This window comes from Mytilus edulis, chromosome 12 (assembly GCF_963676685.1).
Source record: "Mytilus edulis chromosome 12, xbMytEdul2.2, whole genome shotgun sequence".
NCBI classification, from domain to species: Eukaryota; Metazoa; Mollusca; class Bivalvia; order Mytilida; family Mytilidae; genus Mytilus; species Mytilus edulis.
The window spans coordinates 53336466-53357632 of NC_092355.1; the positions used below are offsets into that span (position 1 = coordinate 53336466).

The 21167-nt window shown below is 32.4% G+C and overlaps 2 protein-coding genes across 2 annotated transcripts in view; one reads left to right on the forward strand and one right to left on the reverse strand.

The window, feature by feature from the left end:
* Positions 1-21153, reverse strand: part of LOC139498786 (uncharacterized) — a 598641-nt gene extending 577488 nt beyond the window's left edge. The window contains exon 1 of the mRNA XM_071287337.1: positions 19743-21153. The gene's annotated coding sequence lies outside the window, so the exon portion shown is untranslated. The remainder of the gene's footprint in view (positions 1-19742) is intronic.
* On the forward strand, positions 4575-12576 carry LOC139498798 (perlucin-like). Its single transcript, XM_071287357.1, has 6 exons — positions 4575-4683; positions 5900-5997; positions 6176-6266; positions 7757-7865; positions 10948-11076; positions 12458-12576. The coding sequence occupies exons 1-6, from the start codon at positions 4644-4646 to the stop codon at positions 12489-12491; spliced, it is 501 nt and encodes a 166-aa protein (XP_071143458.1). The 5' UTR covers positions 4575-4643; the 3' UTR covers positions 12492-12576.
* Positions 21154-21167: the final 14 nt, after the last annotated feature.

The following is a 21167-nucleotide window of genomic DNA, read 5'->3' on the forward strand; positions in this document are numbered from 1 at the left end:
AGTACTGGAAATTCACTTTTAATATTCAGTACTATTTTTTTTTACTTTAAAATTATTGTAATATTTAGGTACCTGTATTTTAAAGTACTTAATTTGTACTTGAAATTTAGGTACTACATATTTTTGGTTACTACCGTTACATTTTTAGCATTTTGAAAGTTTTTCTATTTCAAATCTCTTAAAATATTGATTTTCAAACATGGAATATTGTATTATTTCTGTACCAAAATATTTAGTACAAATCAAGTACTGTAAAATACAAGTACCTAAGTATTACAATAATTTTAAAGTAAAGAAATAGTCTTAAATATTAAAAGTAAACTTCCAGTACTACATATTTTTAGTACAGAAATAGTACCTATGCAAAAGTAGCTGTGTTTACACCTTTTCACAAGCTGTTGCTCATCCACTACTAGTATCATTACTTCATTTATTATCTATATCTATTCTTTTTCCGTAACTAAGCATGATTTTTTTTTTGTTTACTCAACGCCCAGAGGCAAATATTTCATGCATATTCAGGAGGACAATCGTAAATATGCACCAATAAGATATAGAAGAACGATATAAGTATTTGATAATGCAGATTTTGTAACCGCTGCTGGTGAAGTGTTAGTCCCCGAGGGTATCATCACCTCAGTAGTCGGTGCTTCGGTACTGGCATCATCTATAACATTCCCTTTTTTAATAGACTTTTTATACGCCCGTTTACGGGACGTATTATGTTATACCGTTGACGTCTGTCCGTCGTCAACATGTCGGACATTAACTCAAAAACTCTTTAACTAATATGCATGACACTTATCATTGTAAGTTGTTTATATCTATTGACGTGAGCTCCGTTTCGTTTTTTATAATTTTCAGATTTACCGTTTGCGAGTTTTGGGGTTTTTATTCATTAAAAAGAGGGGGATTTTGCAGTTTTCAAACAAAACTCAAAAACAATTTCACCAATTTGCAAGAAACTTTGGTGAATTGTTTATTGCTGTTGACATGAGCTCCCTTTTGAATTTTATAAATATTATACTATACGTTTCCAATTTATGGGGTTTTATTCATTACAAATGGGGGATTTTCCAGTTTTCGGACAATTATAACTCCAAAATGCGTTCAGCATTTTTTTTATAAATTTTGGATTTTACGTTTCCGAGTTGTAAGATTTTATTCATAAAAAAGGGTGATTTTCAAGTTTTTGGACAATATCTTTAAAGTGCTTAGAGCAGTTTTCATTAAACTTTGAAGACTGATTATATGTATTAAGATAACCTCCCTTTAGTATTTATCAATTTCTGTTATAACATTGAGAAGTAATTGAACTTTATTGAAAAAGCCACGGGCGTATCATGCGCTCATGGCGCAGCTGTTTATTTCATATTACCGACTTTTGATTCCGGAGTTTATATTTTTTCGGCTGGTTACCCTCTCTTTGGTGAACATCCTGGTACTCGGTCAAGTAAGAACAACTAAAAGAAGTAAAATCAAGCTTACAATCGGTATAATTTAGGTGGAAAATGTACTGTTTATGTTTTCTATACACGACAAAATCATCGGAAAACAGTAAACTTTTCCCTCCCCCAAATTGCCCCGATTATGTGTTTGATTTTTCTTCTTTTGGTTGCTCTTACTTGACACGAGTTCTAGGATATCTTACCACACATACCAGGCTACCTGTGGAAAAATTGTATAATCCGGAGTTAAAAGTCGGTATTATGTAAACGGTCTATAATTGTCCGTTTATAAATTCATATATTATTAAGAAACTAAGGTTCCAACTCCCTTATCTCAGATGGATGTCAGATGGATTTTGGGTATTAATTTGTTATCCCTTAGGTTATATAGCTCCTCCCTTGTTTCGGTATTTGTTTGGCTTTCAAATATTCGGCTTTGAGCCTTCCTGATGAAGCAAAATTCAGAAAAGCGCCTCTGACGCACAAAATTTATCACGTGTTTTTTTCAAACTTGTAACGATATATATTTTTGTACGAGACTATCTAATAAAGTTAATTTTGAGTGATGGTTCGGATTAATGAAACTGGAAGTTCCAGAGAAATATTATCTAGAAACGCGATTGATTGCAGTATGATTAACATAAAATCATCTTACACTTCCGGAGCACCTGAGATCACCCCAAGTTTTTGGTGGGGTTCGTGTTGCTTAGTCTTTAGTTTTCTAAGTTGTGTCTTTTGTACTATTTTTTGTCTGTTTGTCTTTTCTTTCTTAGCCATGGCATTGTCAGTTTATTTTCGATCTATGAGTTTGACTGTTCCTATGGTATCTTTCGCCCCTCTTTTACCTCTATCGACAAATATTGCATGTATATTATGGACGATAACATCATATGGTTATATACACTGCTTTAGATTAAGTCGAATTCTAGTGTGTTACAGACCTTCTAAAATTCAAACTGATCATTATTTCGTGCGTTCATCGTGTATCATGCGTGTTGCGTGCGTGCATCGTGCGTGTATCAATCGTGCGTTCATTATTCATCGTTCCGTGTATTTTCAGTGTAACCTGCGTGCATCGTGTATTCTTAATCGTGAATCGTGCGTGTATCGTGCGCTCATCAATCATTCATTCTTAACCGTGTATCGTGCGTGTATCGTGCGTTCATCAATCATTCATTCTTAATCGTGTATTTTGTGTTCGTCAATCGTGTATAGTTTGTGTATATCAGATAACGTGCATTTGTCAAACGTTCATACATTGCGGTTTTTATATGATAGTCGGTTATAATAGAGCTCACCAAAGCTTATATTTTTTCTCACGGTTAAAGTATATGATAAGTCTAAAAGGGTACAACATCACCAAAAAACACACTTAAACGAACAATATGTAGCATGAATATGGCTTTAAAATAAGCATGTGAGGTCCAATTTACAGAGGTATTTTGATAGGAAGAAATGAAATTAAAGCTAAAGTTATGTTAGTTTCTTATAATTGTATAGAGGTAATTAAAAAAATATTGGTAGGTTGAATGCCGTGCTTGATATATATTATACCAGCTATTTAAGGTAAGACTTATCAACTTACACAACACAAGTGCATCCACCACTTCTGAAATGGCCTTCTGTTCCAACAATAACCCAGGGGTTGTAAGGGTTTTCTGACTGCTTTGTCTTGGGAACACATGCTGCTCTCACATAGAAATATTCGATGTTTATGAGTCTGCAATTTAACATCATGAATATGATTGGATATATATAAATGAAATCAATTATCTCTCCCGTGACTCATTCCATTGACCAACTTTCATCAGATAGATCAAAATGTCGTATTATTCTATCAAAGGCAAATCTCGCAAATCATAATTTCAGTTCAACACCGTTGTAATTTCTGGTAAAACATATTGAGCCCCATTCACTTCAACTGTTCTACGAAACGAGTCCATATCTTTGTAGTCGTCCTGTGTTTGCGTAACTTCCAACTTCAATTCAATATGCAGCAATTTCTCATAGCCTAACCAGCTGCTGCTTTTGATAAAGACTACATGTTATTCCTCGTTTTGTAAGGAATGCCTTGAGATCCGGTAGGTCCATTCTTTCGAACAGGGAAACATTTTTATCCATTACAGCCGACATTATTGACATTGACAATGAAAAATCGGAAGTAACGCAGTGGAATTTTTCTACGTCAGCTATGCTTATCACACCTCCACATACGAGAGGTCGACTAACCCGAGACACTACTATTGAAATGGATGCCCAAAACAACCGCAACGATGTTTCAAGCGGATACGTATACTTCCGGTCACTTAATATGGTGCTCCTGCCAGAGGAGCAAGAGTAACTGCGACTCTCTCAGTGGGCAACATTAACTCGGGTTATTGATGGTGGATCTGGTTACCTTTGTCAGATGGAACCAATAGCCCATATGGGGTTAGGTAATAAAAGTGCCGTTTCTGTTGAGATCCAGTTGCCAGATAGGACGTTGATAACAAGAACAGTCACCAATTTAGGTATGAATAAAACTCACAAGATTGCTGTAACTGCTAAATAATTTAATCGAAATTGAATGTATAAACTAATCCAGATATGTAACACGGGGTGTAATTGCAATGTTGTCTTGTCTATTAACGATGTCAGTTTAGTGGGTAAAAGACAAAACGAATAAAAGAATTATAAATCATCAATTGTAAAAATATTTGCTTGCTAGCAAAAAACCAAATCTTTGTTTCATTTTCTAGAATAAAGATAGCATGTATATACAAAGTTTCTTGTTAAAAATATACATGAAGCATCCTAGCAAACGTTTGAAGACACCATACGATATAAAATCTTGAACAATCACTGCTTTTCTCATATACTGTCAAGTGGCGGGAATATTCTTGTCAATACCAATGACGTAGTTAGAATAAGGAAAGACGATAAAAAAGGATATACATAGCAAGTTTAGTATTTTCTCATTTAATTTGATTCTGCATCTGTTGGTAAAAAATTGACAGGAATCAAGAAAAGAATGCAGATAATCATTGTTGCTGTATGATTTGTTGATTATCTAAAACATATTTACTGGATAACGAATTGAACACTTTGTCTTAACTAGTTTATGTATGCAAAGTTTGCACACATTTGTCAGTTGTTCTCTTATCAGCGTTTAGTTCCATATGTACATTAAGACGTCCTTAGATAAGACTGGGAATAATGAATATCGGGGTTGTAATATTAAGTATATCTCTTTCAGGTATGTACGTGTATAAACAATCTTCATTTATGAGTCTTTGGAATATGTACAAAAAAGACTATCCTAGTAAAGTTTATTGCAATTATTATTATAAACTATTTGCACTTCAAATGTATTTTTTTACACTAGCTATAGTCTGGCTGCATTTTGTTACATAACCAATACGTGACAAGTTTGTCGTATTTAATCTCAATGGTGTGAACGTGCTAGTATTTATCATTATTCTAAAAGATTGTCTCAGAAAAACGTGGTTGAAGGCTTGTTAGATTTATATGTACAAATTTAACAATATCTGTCCAAAACACCTTTGTGTTACGTCGTCGGTTTGCTTTTCATGATTTGTTGTACAATTTTAAATCATTAAATCATCTCTTTTAAACAAAATGTACAGCTTTTTTGGGGTCAGATTATTTAGTGGAGGTAGACAAAATTAAAGTGAGAAGGGAAACGGGGAATGTGTCAAATAGACAACAATCTGACCAAAGAGCAGAAAACAACCGAGGGAGATCAATTGGTCTTCAATACAGCGTTAATATCCTACACCCGGAGGCGTGCTTCAGCTGGCTCATCAACCAAAATAGGTACTAGTTCAGTGATGATGGGCTTAGAGCAAACTAAAAAATGCAATGATGTTAAATGGGTTTTTGAGATCCCAACCTTCCCCTACATCTCTAACCAATGTAGAAAAACAATTACACAGCAATACTAGTAGCCCAAATCTACAAGTCAAGATACCTGGAATGTGATATAGACGTTTTGTTTGTGCTTATGTGTGGAAAACAAAGTTCCAGTCTGATATCATGAAAATAAAGTCTATGATTTCCCTTCAACACACTTTATCTTCAAACCTAATTTTATTGTAAAACATAAGATGGGTCTCTCCAAAAAAAAATTTAAAACTTGCATGTTTTATTCATCCTTTCTATCAAACCTTCCTACTGTCGTAAAAGGTTAAAACAAGAATCAATACTTAGAAGTATACCATTAACCAATTTTACAAACTGCAGTGTATTTCAGATTGTTTTGTACTACATAACAATATTTACAATGGGAATTTCTATAATATCAGTACATAAAACATGGTCATTCACACACAAGTCCGGTACCAAGATCCTATATGCCCCTAACCTCATGCACACACATTACGTATACATCGATAAGATGTCTTTAATATGTACACTGTAGGATCACTTTATTATTTTTGTATCCCTTTTAGTTAATTTGGTGGCATGCCTTTGCCCAGAAGCATTTGAACGTCATGGCACGCAATGTTACAAAGCTATCGGACTGTTGGCGTCATGGGCTGAGGCAAAGGTAAAATAAAACTTACCAATTACTATTCTAAGACGTTTAATTGTTGATTTGTACAATTAAATGATATCTTAATGAAATATAAACGAATGGCTTTTCATATTTCAATAACTAAGTGCATTGAATCCGAGTTCTCCAATTTGTCGTCTCCGAACTTTATTCTTGTTCTTATAAATTCCAGCGCATTTGTAACATACTAGGAGCAGATTTAGCCGTAATTGAATCTGCAAGTGAGGAAGCAATAGTAGAGGGAATACTCAAACGTAAACATGGTAAGGCCATCATATCTTATATTTTGATTTGTAACACAAATACATTTGATGAGACTGTCATCAAAGTGAGAGGGTTAGCGCTATAAAATTAGGTTTAATCCACCATTTTCTTCATTTGAAAATGCCTGTACCAAGTCAGGAATATGACAGTTCTTGTCCTTTCGTTTTTGATGCGTATTGTTATATGATTTTACCATGTGATTATGGACTTTCCGAATTGATTTTCCTCTAAGTTCAGTATTTTTGTGATTTTACTTTTGACCATAAATTAACAACGTTTAATTGGTTCATAGAGTATATGGTCCCTAAAGAACAAAAGTTATGCTAGAGTTGCGCCTTTTAAATTACTTGTGTCACATATTTGATAGATTTAGAGTTTTATTTCATAAAAGACAGCTCCTTCTGTACGATCTTTCAAATAACTTACAACGTAAAGGCGCCCATAGCAAGCAATCACTTAGTTTTCCTTTATTAATATTGTGGATTCATTTATTTTCGAAAGTACCAATTGTTGAAGATTGAAAAAAAACTTGAATGTTCGTGGATATTTGATTTCGTAGTTTTGCCATAATCTGCATATAACCTTATAAGAAACTTGTAATTCGTTTAATTCTTAGTTTCGTGGTTCACCAGTAACCACAAAATCCACGAAATTAAGCATCCAACGATCATAATAATGGAAGTAATGTAATAATTTCGTGTCCATTATTTTTTTACATAAGAGTAAGCATTTTATAATCAGCTTTTCTGTAGCCATAACCAAGATATAGAAATATGTCTTGAACATATATATATTCATTTTTTTTTAAATGCAGATTATTCCGCAAATATTTAAAACAAGTGTTTATTTAATGGGGTCACTCAACACTTAGCTAATATGGTCCGAGGTTTTTGATTCAAATACATATAACGTTATGCTACATTTATGAGCATGCTCGACAATTGTACAAATAAGTAGATGTGGTATGGTTGTCAATGAGAAATACATCAACTTTAGACCACATGACACAGACATTAACCACTATGTGGTCAATATACGATCTTCAACATTGATAACAATTTAGTCACCTGAAAAGACAAAAATAAATACAAATGTAAAAAATTTCAAACAATGTCTTTTTCATTAAACATGTGTATCTATTTAAATTTATATATTTCTTTGTAATGGTCAAATAAGTATGTTCATTCTTCTTTATATAGGATACCATCCTTCTTCTTTAGTAATGGATACTTTCTTCTTCATAAATAGTTTTTTTACACTTTATGAATGAGTGCCTTCTTCGTTAAAAATAGTTCTTTCTGTTTCATAAATATGTTTTCTCATCTTTATAAATATGTTCTTTCTTCTTTATAAATATGTTCTTTCTTCTTTATCAATAGGTACTTTCTGTTTTATAAATAAGTTCTTTCTTTTTTACAGACATGTTCTCCCTTCTTTATGAATAGGCTATTTCTTCTTTTTAAATAAATGCTTTCTTCTTTGTTAATAGGTTCTGTAAGTCCTGAAAATTATTGGATGGATGGTTCCGACCTTTTAGTTGAAGGTGAATGGAGATGGATGGGGGAAAACGGAAACTCCAGACCAATCACCGGCTATACGTAAATGTTTATCTGACAATCTTTTTTTTCAGATATAAGCAATTTTTATTTGCACTATGTTGATAAAACAAGGGTAATCCGAATATCGAACATAATCTTTTTCCAAAGAGTAGCATACATACTTAAAGTCAACATTACATGTTGATGCTTTGTGAACTTTGTCATAACAGCAGTTAGTAAGTTGTCGTTCTGATAACTTCTCAATACACGTTTTCTGCTTGCTACTTTATTTGTAACAGTTGTTGTATAATATTTAACAAACTTAAGCAGGAGCTTCGACGAATTTCCAAGATGAAGTTGTTTTAATCGTAACCAAACAGACACAAGTTCAAACTTCTGATTTCCATTTGTACATCATTTGTACATACCACTGATTCAGTTATGTTATGAATCCATGAATACAGTATTTCAGAGACAGATATTTTATCAAGTGTTTACTCTTGTTCATACTATAGATACTATAACACACCCGCGAAATCGCGGGAATTTAGAACTTAAGTAACTTGAAAGTATATACTGTTGTAGAATTTCAGTAAAAGAGCTCATGTCTGAGAATTTCAGAAAAGGTATCAAAATTCATAGGTACTTGGAAACAGTTTCATTCATCTTCCTTGTTTTCAAAGTTTGTTATTTTTTTCTGTTAAATTCCATTATTTTTGGCGTTTCTGTACACTATGAACATACGTATCCTAAACATAATGTGTATTTGCTATTAACTATCAATTTCAAGTTTCTTCTCATAGGCGACCACTGCTATGTTATAGAGAGAGTCTCTATCAACCCGATAAGTAGTGTGCTGTCCCCGAGTACTCTTTTGAAATTTATGTGCAAGTTTAAATAAAGGCAACAGTAGTATACCGATGTTTAAAACTCATAAATCGATAGACACAAAAAAAAATCCGGGTCACAAACCAAAACCGATGGAAAAGCATTAAATATAAGAGGAGACGACACAACATTAGAATGAAACACACACAGAAACGAACTTAGCATTAGATAAAATTCGATGAAAATAACAAATATAACATCAAAACTAAATACATGAAATACATTAAAACCGGAAGTCCTGTTTGACTCATAAGCGAAATCGCGGGCATTTTAATATGTTATCTCTTTTATGAAGAATTTATTTGATAAAAGATTTTATATCTGGAGAATTTAAGAAATGATATCGAAAGTCATATAGGTACATGGAGACAGGACAATATTTTTAAGCCCTCTCTCTTTTTTCAAAATCTGTTATCATTTTTTTTTCTGTTATATTCCATTATTTTCGGGTTTCTGTATACTATTAACAGAGACATATAATACATTCTTTGTCTCTGCTATGAACATACGTATCCATACAATAAATATTAAAGTGTATTTAATTTTCTATCAACTATTAACTCTAAGTTTCTTCTCCATGTCGATCACTGATATATTATATATAGTGTCTATATATATCATAGTAGTATTTTAATCATAGTACATGTTGACAAACGCAAAAATAATTGTCCTGTCCGAGTACTTATGGAAATCACGATATGGACAACACTCTGATTGGCTTATTTATTTTTCATTTTTGCTATCATACGATTGTTTCTTAATGTTAAAACCGGTATTCATGTCTGACATAAAAGTCGGTCTGATGACGGAATGAATATTCGGACGCCTTTATTTTCGTTTTTTCCCAAAATAACCCAAACTGAATTTTCATAAGAATGAATGACACATACGAATATGCATAGTACCTATAGGACACTGAGGCATGATGATCAATTTATTGTGGCAGGAAGAGAAGCGACACACAAAGGTCTTCTCGTTTAATAGTAAAGATATATTTCCGACGAATTGGATCAGGTCACTTTACATTTTTTATGTTCTTCTTTCTTGTCAATTTAAGAACTAGAAATGTATTGTCTCGTCTCATTTACTCAGAAGAATGTGCTTGTTTTCTAGTTTGTGCATAATTTTATTAGGGATGATTTTGTTGTCGGATTGTTTTTCATTTAAGATATCTTTTCGGATTTTTCTGTTTTTAATGTTCTTCAACTTCATATTTATGCAGCCTTCCAAATATTCAGATCGGATTGCAACTGATGTGTCTTCTTTAAACAAGGCGCTTTTTTTCGTTTTTTTTTATTCTGTTACCCATTTATATTGTTAATATATTGTTCTGGGTAAAAGGAATATGATGATAAATTCTGTTTTTAATTGTTTCCTGACTGACTTCGTAAGGGCATTTTTAGACTTTAAAACCTTAAAGAAAAATCACAAGTTGAAACTAAGAATAAGCATCGTATTACATTTGTAACATGTAAAAAATCAAAAATACCGAACTCCGAAGAAAATTCAAAACGGAAAGTCTATAATCAAATGACAATTTCAAAAGCTCAACTGCATGTACAGCAATGTTTGGTCCAAAATGATATGAAATTTAATTAATAAAAAACATTGATAGTACTTATCGTCTTACACTTTGAATGAACGATTGTAACGTTTCGTTAATATTAAGTCAAATGTACTTTAAAACATATTTTGTAGGAATGGTTTTACACTAGTAATTTTGGGGCCCTTTATAGCTTGTTGTTCGGTGTGAGCCAAGGCTCCGTGTTGAAGGCCGTACATTGACCTATAATGGTTAACTTTTTTTTTTTTTAAATTGTTTTTTGGATGGAGAGTTGTCTCACTGGCACTCACACCACATCTTCCTATATCTATTTATATCAAAACTAAAGATATCAATATTAAAGACATAAAACATTGTGTCAGTCATACATTTATTAGACCTGAACATTGAGTGATGATTGTTTAACGTCGACCAGAAGCATCAGACATCAACAATACCCGATATAAGATATCTTGGTTCTTGTATTAGTTTTGATTTTAGCATGACATCCATGTTTACTATAATAGTACATATTTTTATTTAGGGGCCAGCTGAGGCTGCTTGATTTTCTCGCTACGTTAAAGACCCATTGGTTGATTTCATCTGTTTTCTGCTCTTTAGTCGGGTTTATGTTTCTTTGAAATATATCCCATTTCCATTCTCAATTTCATTTTATTGTTAGAACATTCAAACTTTTTTTATTTGTTTTAGTGCATGGTCACCCGGACAACCAGATAACGCCGGTGCAAACGAGCACTGCCTAGAGATTCGTTATTCGTTTGGGGTCCATTGGAATGATTATGAATGTGATCATAAACAGAATTTCATCTGTCAAGCTCCGTAAGTCTAGTATTCTAACCGTGAATAATTGCATGCTAAGCTGTTTTTTTAATCTCCAATTTACAAAAAATAATCATATAGCATTTGAAAATATTATGTGACCAAGGAATTGAAGGATGTTCAATATTTGAGTAATATGTAAAGATGTGAATGAACGTAAGTGTGAATTAACTTGAATATCAGCTTTTTTTTTGCTTAGTTTCACATTTTACATTTCTTGCATCGAAATTGCCTACATTATGCCTTTTTATTTTTTCTAAATCAATATATAAATTCTTATGATGGTGATATTGACGATTGGTGATGGTGGTTGATGATTGCCCAGAGTCAAATAACATATACATTTAAAACATTTTAGGGCAATGGAATATTGTCGTTGGAAAAATATACGGGGATTGTGTTCAAGACCATGAGAATGAAAAAAAAATATGTAAAAGTGTACCTTCATTTGCTTGACACTAGAAAGTACCATTTATAACCATTCAAAGTGGAGTTTAAATTCTTATGCAATGGACCAGTCCAAAAATGTTGCGATGAATATAACGAAATTCTTTAAACTAGATATAATATATTTAGTCAACCTTTTCTATTGATCAATGACAACAATTCTCCAATGGCACAGAAACACAAAAAAAAATGTATTAGAGATATGCATATAGAAGATTATAAGACAGTTAACGTGTATAAGTTCTTTTCACAAAAACTACAATTTAAATTCAAAAAGATGAAGCCTTTAAATACTGATTTAATCAACTGCCATCAACCAAACGAATGGATTAAAAGAAAAACTACGATAAATATTTGATTTGGCACAGGCAATCTGGTTTCTTAGCAATTGAAAGTTATAGTATAGTTGATTATAGTTCAGTTATATTTAGAAAAAAAAGACAATTCATATGTGTTCCTGACTTGAATTTTGCATGGTAAAAAGACAATTGATTCAACCAACTAAAAATCTGATACACATCCCAATAAAATGCTCTACCAGATAAACTGGCATTAAGACAGATATGATAAACATGAGATTCAACCATAAGAAAATTCCAGTACCAAGTAAGGAATATGTCATTTGATATCCATTCGATTGATGTGTTTGAGCCTTTGATTTTGCCATTTGATTAGGGTCTTTCCTGTTTTATATTCCTCTGAGTACAAAATATTTGGGATTTTTTATATATATAATTATATATGTCTATCTCTAGATTCGTCTTCCGTGACAAGGTAACACTTAGACTATTGAAGTTATAATTTTTATATAGTGAATTTGGTCGAGTGGTCTAGAGCGCTGGACATGAGGCTAAGCGATTGATGCTGTAGTGTACTAATATATATATACACTGATGTCATTACCATATGTCTGTTATGCATTTGTTTATTTCAGAGCGGATCCAAATGGAAATGAAATTATTGGCTAGCTCAATTCTATGGTACAACTCATAGTTATACAGCATCACTTAATAATTTTAAAATATAAATAAAATTGATATTAATGATTTCAAATATGTCTAAAGGTTGTCTTTTGTCATCTTGGATTATAAAATAGCAAATAGAAACTATTGCTCTAGGTCTGTGACGAAATATGCACACACAAAAATAAATTGGGTTGTAAAATATGTTATTTAAATGGTAAAAAAAGAATATTAAGCTTTTTACGAACGATTTATATTTTTTCAAATGCAGAATATGATTTCTTTGATCATGTTTTTTTAATTCTGCCATACATGATGGGGGATAACTCAGATAGTGTAACTTTTACATATGAATTTACTTATTTTGTTTTTTTGCAAGATATATTTTTTTTTTTTTTTTTCTGTCAGAATATTGTAAAATAGGGACACATAATACCAGAGAAACAGTCTTATCGGGGCATTTTATAGCTGACTATGCGGTATGGGTTTTGCTAATTGTTGAAGGCCGTACGGTGACCTATAGTTGTTAATGTCTGTTTCATTTTGGTCTTTTGTGGATAGTCTCATTGGCAATCATACCACATCTTCTTTTTTATATCATTATAGATACCAGTATTGAAATTTTATATTTACACCAGAAGCGAATTTCCTCTACAAAAGAGGGACGAAAGATACCAGAGCAACAGTCAAACTCATAAATTGAAAATAAACTGACAGCGCCTAGGTTAAAATGAAAGACAAACAGACAAACAATAGTACACATGACATAACATAGAAAACTTAAGAATAAGCAACACGAACCCCACAAAAAACTAGAGGTGATCTCAGGTGCTCCGGCAGGGTAAGCAGATCCTGCTCCGCATGTGGCACCCGTCGTGTTGCTTATGTTATAAAAAAAATCCGGTAATAGTCTAATTCGGTATGTCACATTCATGAAAGGGAAGGGGTTTATAGTTACGACGTAAGGAACATATTCGATATCATTTGTGAAACGGTTATTCCATAACGGTCAACAAACTGGTGATGGCGTCCGTAATATTTACGAAGGGATGATTTCAACTGCACCATTTGGAACTCTTGGTTTAATAGCTTCTTTTAGAGCAGCAACCCTCTATCAAGAAAATCATGATAGGAAATGCAAGCACGGGAATATCGTATCAATTGGGAGATATATACCCCGTATGCAGGTGCTGCTGGAATGTTGCTACTTAGAAATGGAAAGTTCACAATCGGAAAGCTGAAATCATCTCTTTTGTCGTAAAGTTTTGCTTTCAACCGACCCTCATTGTCAATTTATAGATGTAAGTCAAGATATGAGGCCGACTTAACTGTATATGTTGTATCCTTTATCTCTAGTTCGATGGGATAGATGCGTTCAGCGCATTCTTGATGTAGTTCTCTTTCTATCACATAAACTGAGGCTTTCGTGAAAATTCTGATAATTTTGCACAACCAGCGGCTTGACAGGTTTCCAGATATCCAGACTTTCGATACTTTTTTCAAAATTATAAGATAAACTAAATTTTAGCTCTTATTACAATAGTCTATTGACTTAATCTGATAACAAAGAACAGAATCAACCAAAATCATTTAAGACACCCATCTACTAAGTAAAACATCGAATCTATAGTTAAGCTATACACTGAGGATAAATAATGTAATGGAAACAAATTCATAAATCTATTATTATTAGGTCGCTGCGTGAGTCAGATAACGTTAAAAAAATATGATACAGAGGGAGGCTTACCTTGTATGCAATGTTTGAAGTTTGACACAAATTCTATGTTGATATACATGTACATATGCTGCCTTTTAGGAATTGCTTTTGGAGATAGTTTAGTTCGATTTTTGCGTATATTAGGTAAAACATTATTTTTCATTATCAAAACTGTTCACTAAAAAAAGAATAAACTTTTTAAATGAAAATAATATTTCACCCGTGTTCCTCAAATGGTTCTTTTAAAAAAAAGATTCAAACCACCATTTTTCTTAAATTATCCTGTACCAAGTCAGAAATATTGTAGTCGTTATCAAATAGTCTTGTTTAGTCTAAGTTGCACTTCAGTGTTTCTGTTGTTCACTTGTTTCCCCTATAGGTAATTTGTATCCCTCGGGTTAATTTTTAACCCAGATCAATTGATTGATGATTATACTACTGTTGCCTTTATTCATTAAAGGGGCACTTGCTACAAAATATATAAAACAAATCTAAAATATGTTCGATAATTAATTAAAGCGAAATAGTGAAATAAAAATTCGCTTTTAGCAGCCAGTACGATTCAATTTTGTCAAAATCAGCGAAAAAACGTTGATAATGTATTTTTAACTTCCAAGTGAAATATTCGACCAAATTAAATCCGTTTATTATGTGAATTTAACCCCTTAGCGAACTATGGATTACTTGTGAATCTGTATATAGTTATTTAAAAGAAAAAGAATGCCAATATTGAATGTGAAACAAAGGCTAATCATCAATTGACTGATTTTATCCATCAAAAATCTTCTTATACAGGTAAAAACGATGATTAATATACATGTTTAATCTATAATAAGAAATTAAACAAACCAAGAGAAAATTCAATTACACGAGTTGATTTATCTATTTGAATCTTTATTTAGATTATATCTCTAATATGGTCGTCGGAGGTATTCGGAGGCCAAATCCGATGGTTAATTAGATAGTGTTGATGATGCTATGCTTTATATGCTTTCAAATTCTAACAGAAAATATCAACCGTTGATTTTTTTGATTTTTTTCTAGTAATTTTTAAACTACATTCTGGAAGCATTAAACAAACGTTTGCTATACCAGTAACAATGGTTTAAGTTTGCTTATATGAACTTAAATTGAGAATTGAAATGCTGAATTTGTCAAAGAGAAAACAACACAACCAAAGAGCAGAAAACAGCCAAATGCCACCAATTGGTCTTCGATACAGCGATACATCACGCATCTGGAGTAGGATCTCAGCTTGTCCCTAAATAGAAAGATGAACATTGCGGTTGATCAAAATACAAGACTCATTTACGTTTGGATAATATATCTCCACATTCAAGTTAAAGTTCAAGCGTTGTATTTTGAAGACATGTTGGTATCTGTTTTTCGTCGATTAACTATCCTGTTTGACCTTTTGGATCGTTCCTTAGATATATTGTATCTGACGATAGCATTTAACTTATCAAAGCAAATGATTTATTTTATTTGTTTCGACTCCTTGTCATCGTACAATCTATATTGCAAAGTATTACACAATCAGTGTCTTTCTCATAAAGAATACATTAAAGGCTGCATTAAGGATGTACTCAGGTGAGGTTAGGTGAAAATTAATAAATTAAGAAGTTAAAATTGATACTATAACCCGGAAGAGCATCAATTAAGGATAAATATAAGCTAAAAATATGTATAGGTCATGGTCCTCCTTTTCGAGATATTTGAGATTTAAAATATGGCGGGAAAAGACTGACTCGGACTTTTACCTTATATTTGAATTGGTATTATCGGGTCTCAAAACAAAAGAAAGAAAATTAAGAATCTTCAAAAATTTGGGTAAATGACCTTTCATGAGGTATTAAATCTTATATGAAAAAAAAACAAATTGGTGGTATAGGGCAAAATATTTAACATTGTGTTGTATGGAAAAACACCAAGGAGTCCAGACATTTGACACAAATTCTAAAACCTCACCTAAGAACATCCTTCATGTGTTTTGTACACATCCACTGCGTCAAAACAGCTCAATGATGAAGTTATATTCATTTGTATAGAAGTTTTTTTTTTCGTATGTTTATACTGACGTATTACATCATTTTTTCCAAACAACTCTGCTTTATCAGGTCATTTTGAATATAGCAAGTTCGATGGAATACAAAGCAGCTTACATCCTAACGAAAAAAGTAAATACAGAGATATAGAATACTCATATGCAATGTATTCACTGTGCTATCAATATCAGCTAAACATGACTTTTATTGGGACTCTTTTTTCAGAACTATGTTGCATAAACGGCATAGCAATGGAAATAACGTTTAATAAAAGCCTGAGTCCAAAGCTTTTTTTGGCATTCTATTGAAAAGAAAAAAAAAAGAATTTGGAATATCCATATTTAACACAAAAGTAATGCATGCACATAATTTGTATTGCTCTCCCTCATCTCAAAGACACAGATATTTTATAAGCTTATTCATGACTAAGCTCAGTAAAGACCCGTCGAAATTGCATTTCATTGATAAATTCAACTACACTTACCGTTATCTTGATGATATATTTTCGTTAAATAATCAAAAATTTTCTCAATATACTGCGGAAATTTACCCCAAAGGAACTTACTTTAAATAAATCAAATTTATTCGGTAATAACTGTCCTTTCCTGGATTTAGATATTTCGGTTTTAAACGTGAAACTCCACACTAAAATTTACGACAAAAGAGACGATTTTTCGTTCCCTATTGTTAATTTTCCATTTTTAGATGGTGATGTTCCTTTGGCACCATCTTACGGTGTTTATATTTCGCAACTTGTTTACTATGCCCGTGTCTGTTGTGACGTTTTTGATTTTAACGAACGCAGCCTGTGTATTACTGGTAAATTATTAAACCAGGGATATCGTTACCATAAATTACTTAAAACCTTTACTAAATTTGTCCATAGATATAAAGATTTGGTTTTGAAGTTTGGTTGTACCTGTAGAAAACTTATTTCAAACGGGATAGCACATCATCATTTTTACGGAAATGTTATTAACCGTGCCCGGAAATTTAGAAATGATCCATGTAAGCTTGTCGCTCCTTTAAATAAACTTATTCTAAAAGGTTACCTATTCAACACTGAAATAAGATCATTGAATATTGTTTTTACTGGTATAAATATTGATTTTGTTATTAGTAAATTAAAAGCTAACTAAATATTCGTAGTAGGTTATATGTATATACATATTCATGGATCTACAATCTGTCGATACCTGTAACTTGGCATTGCACAAGATCATGTTTTTCTCTGGCTGTTTATGACGTCTTTACACTAAATCCATTGGATGTTGGATGTGTACGGATTGATAGTTTAGTCTAAGTTGCATGATTTTTTTATTAGTTGTTAGTGGCTTTGAACTAACTGTCAGATAACTGCAAGTACTCTCAGATCTGTTCATTGTGTTTTTTGTGTCGGGATGTATAAGTACCGGGCCACATCCACTTGTATTTTTGTCCATCTGATGAGTTAAGCCTTTTTCAACTGATTTTTATAGTTTGTTCTTATGTTGTACTGTTATACCACTGTCCAAGATTAGGGGGAGGGTTAGGATCCCGGTAACATGTTTAACCCCGCCACATTATTTATGTATGTGCCTGTCCCAAGTCAGGAGCCTGTAATTCAGGGATTGTCGTTTGTTTATTTGTTACGAATTTGTTGTTCGTTCATTTTTTTACATAAATAATGCCGTTAGTTTTCTTGTTTGAATTGTTTTACATTGTCTTATCGGGGCCTTTTATAGCTCACTATGCGGTATGGGCTTTGCTCATTGTTGAAGGCCGTACGGTGACCTATAGTTGTTAATGTCTGTGTCATTTTGGTCTTTTGTGGATAGTTGTCTTATTGGCAATCATACCACATCTTTTTTATAAACTATCATTTGATAGTAAACATGATACTTTTTATTACGACATATGTAGACAAATGCAGCATATATTATGCAGTAATATATTACTCTGTACTTTTGTATCCCTCATCGTGTTATTGTTCTTATAATTTTTGTACTCTTGTCTTTTGTGTTTGCTAATGTGTTTTGTCTATATGCCTGTTTTTGTTTCTTTGTGACATATACCGTGTCTCTGTACTTATACATCCAGTCATTGTGTAATCATTCTATGATATTTTTGTATTCCCGTCTTTCATTTTTGTTATTGTGTCTTGTCTACATGCCTTTTTGTGCTTCTTTGTTAAATATTTTAGTAATTAAGATTATAACACAATGTTTGTAATTTGATAGATGCTTTTGTGCTTTTTTGCAAATGATATTTGTGTTGAGATTGTAACACAGTGATGACTGCTGTACCCATATTTAAACTGTTATTTTGTATACATATAGGAAGATGTGGTGTGAGTGCCTATAAGACAACTCAACATCCAAATAACAATTTATAAAAGTAAAAGTATTATAGGTCAATGTACAACCTTCAACACGGAGCCGTGGCTCACACCGAACAAGCTATAAAGGGCTCCAAAATTACTAGTGTAAAACCATTCAAACGGGTAAACCAACGGTCTAATCCATATAAAAAACGAGAAACGAGAAACACGTATAAATTATATAAACAAACGACAACTACTGTACATCAGATTCCTGTATTAGGACAGGTGCATAGGGATTAAACGTTTTAATGGTACCAAACCTTCTCCCTTTTTCTGAAACAATAGCATAACATCACAACATAGAAAACCACACGATAAAATATCAATTGGAAGACTTAACTCAATCAAAAAACGTAAATTAACACACTATGAACGAATAGATTTGATCTGCGATACCAGAATGCAAATGCACAGTGAATAAAATATAAGGGACAAACATACAAGGCCAAAAAGCAAACAAAAAAGTCCAAACAAATCCATGGCAAAACACCACCGCGAAATATTTAACCTTTCGAAAATAATCACTTTCGAAAAAAAACGTTGTATAATATCTACATGTTAATAAAAAATAACTTTGTCGTTTTAGGTTTACTACTTATGTGTATAAAATTCTTCCGATAATTAGGACTACCAAGAAAGTTATGTCATATAAATACCTTATTTTAACACTAGATACAAATTGGGTTGAATATCAACAATAAAATTACAATGAGATTTTTCGAAAGACCATTTCATCAAATACAAAACCTTTTCTTTATAAGATTGTGTGGAAGTGTAGTGTACAGAGTAGAAAAATCTTAACAGTCAACAGAATTATAAGGACAATCAAAAGCATGTATTTTTTCTAAAACATCTAAAGAATTTTTAACCTCCCAATTAATACTATTATTTTCATAAGCTTTATTACAAAAGTTAATAACCAGTTCTTTTATAGTAGTAAGGGAGGTAGTTAGAAGCATTAATAGATAAGTAGTAGAACACTTACTCTATCCGGAGATGAAACGGAATTTAATTTGTGTAATTTCGTTAACCAGTACATGGTAGGGACTTTTAAATGTTCGGAAGATGCTTAAAGTTAGGTACTGGTAGTGGTATGCTTGTTAACGAATTGACTCTCTGTAGTGCGCACGTACTTGAATGTAGAGGAATTGATACTTTCGTTTTGAAGAACTTCCGTGTAGTATATGCGTCACACCACCACTACATTATTGGCTGCCTTGTCTGCCGGTACGAACACAAACCGCTCTGCGAGTACCTTGAGTGTATTTTTTTATTCTAGAAATGTAAATATCATGGTTCCTTTTATTACTTTCAGAATTGTTTTCCAAATGAGATATTCGAATATTAACAGTATTCATAATTATGTCTGTTTTGTTCACACATCGTTGTAAATAAAACGGAATTTGATGCGACTGCCATACAAGTGAGAGGTTTAGTGTTAGAAAACCAAGTTCAATTCACCATTTTCTACATGCCTGTACCAAGTCAGGTATATGTCAGTTGGTTGTCCATTCGTTTAATGTGTTTTGTCATTTGATTTTGCCATTTGATAAGAGACTTTACGATTGAATTTTCCTCGGAGTTTGTTGTGATATTACTTTTGACTGATGTACCCTTACTTTTAACATTTTTACCTATTATGTCTGTTTGTTTTGTTCACACATCGTTGTCAATGGAATTTCACGCGACTGTCATTCAAGTGAGAGATCTAGCTAGCTATAAAACCAGAATTTATCAACCATTTTCTACATAGGAAAATGCCTGTATCAAGTCAGAAATAGGACAGTTGTTATCCGTTTGTTTGATGTGTTTGAGCTTTTGGGTTTGCCATTTGATTAGTGACTTTCCGTTTTGATTTTTCCTCAAAGTTCAGTGATTTTGTGGTTTTACTTTTATCTTATATTTACTGTGTGGTAATTATAGATTATCGTTGAACATCTTAACCAGATTGATTTTCTCGCTTGAGCCGTGACGGCGAAAGCGAGAAAAGCAATCGAGTTGAGATGACCAATGAAAATCTGTTTATCCAACAATGGGTATTAAGCACAGCAAAAAAGCCAACACCCGGAGCTGGCTTCAGCTGGGCTATAAAAAAAGTGTAGTAATTCAGTAACCGAGTAAAGAAATATCTTTCAAATAACATTATTTAAATGAGAGGCGATGATTACAAATGAACCGTCAAATTCAAAAATACAGAAAAGCTTGAAATACATTTGAAAAGAAACCAGTATCAAAATATTTTATCTAAGGAAAACCATGACATATTGATTACAGAAATATAAAAACACAAATATTGAATTCTCGACATAAGGAGCTTTTTGGAAGAATTGTTATATCAATAAAATCGTAAAATCCCTTGATATTCAATTTATTTAGTGTCCTCGACGGAGTAGTCTTTTTTCTATCCAAGTGCAACATTCAAACGAAAAGCCGATTACATATTGTTCATAGTTTGTCAGTCAACAGTGATCCCTCATAAGGTAACTGCCAATCACTTCGAATCAATTCAATACCACTAATATGAAAAAATATTTGTTAAGAGAAAACTAAAGGCCTAT

Coding starts and splice junctions, on each gene's coding strand:
- LOC139498798 (XM_071287357.1), top strand. CDS start 4,644: ATGAATATCGGGGTTGTAATATTAAGTATATCTCTTTCAG. Junction 4,684..5,899: donor ATTAAGTATATCTCTTTCAG/GTATGTACGTGT, acceptor TATCCCTTTTAG/TTAATTTGGTGGCATGCCTT. Junction 11,077..12,457: donor AATTTCATCTGTCAAGCTCC/GTAAGTCTAGTA, acceptor TGTTTATTTCAG/AGCGGATCCAAATGGAAATG.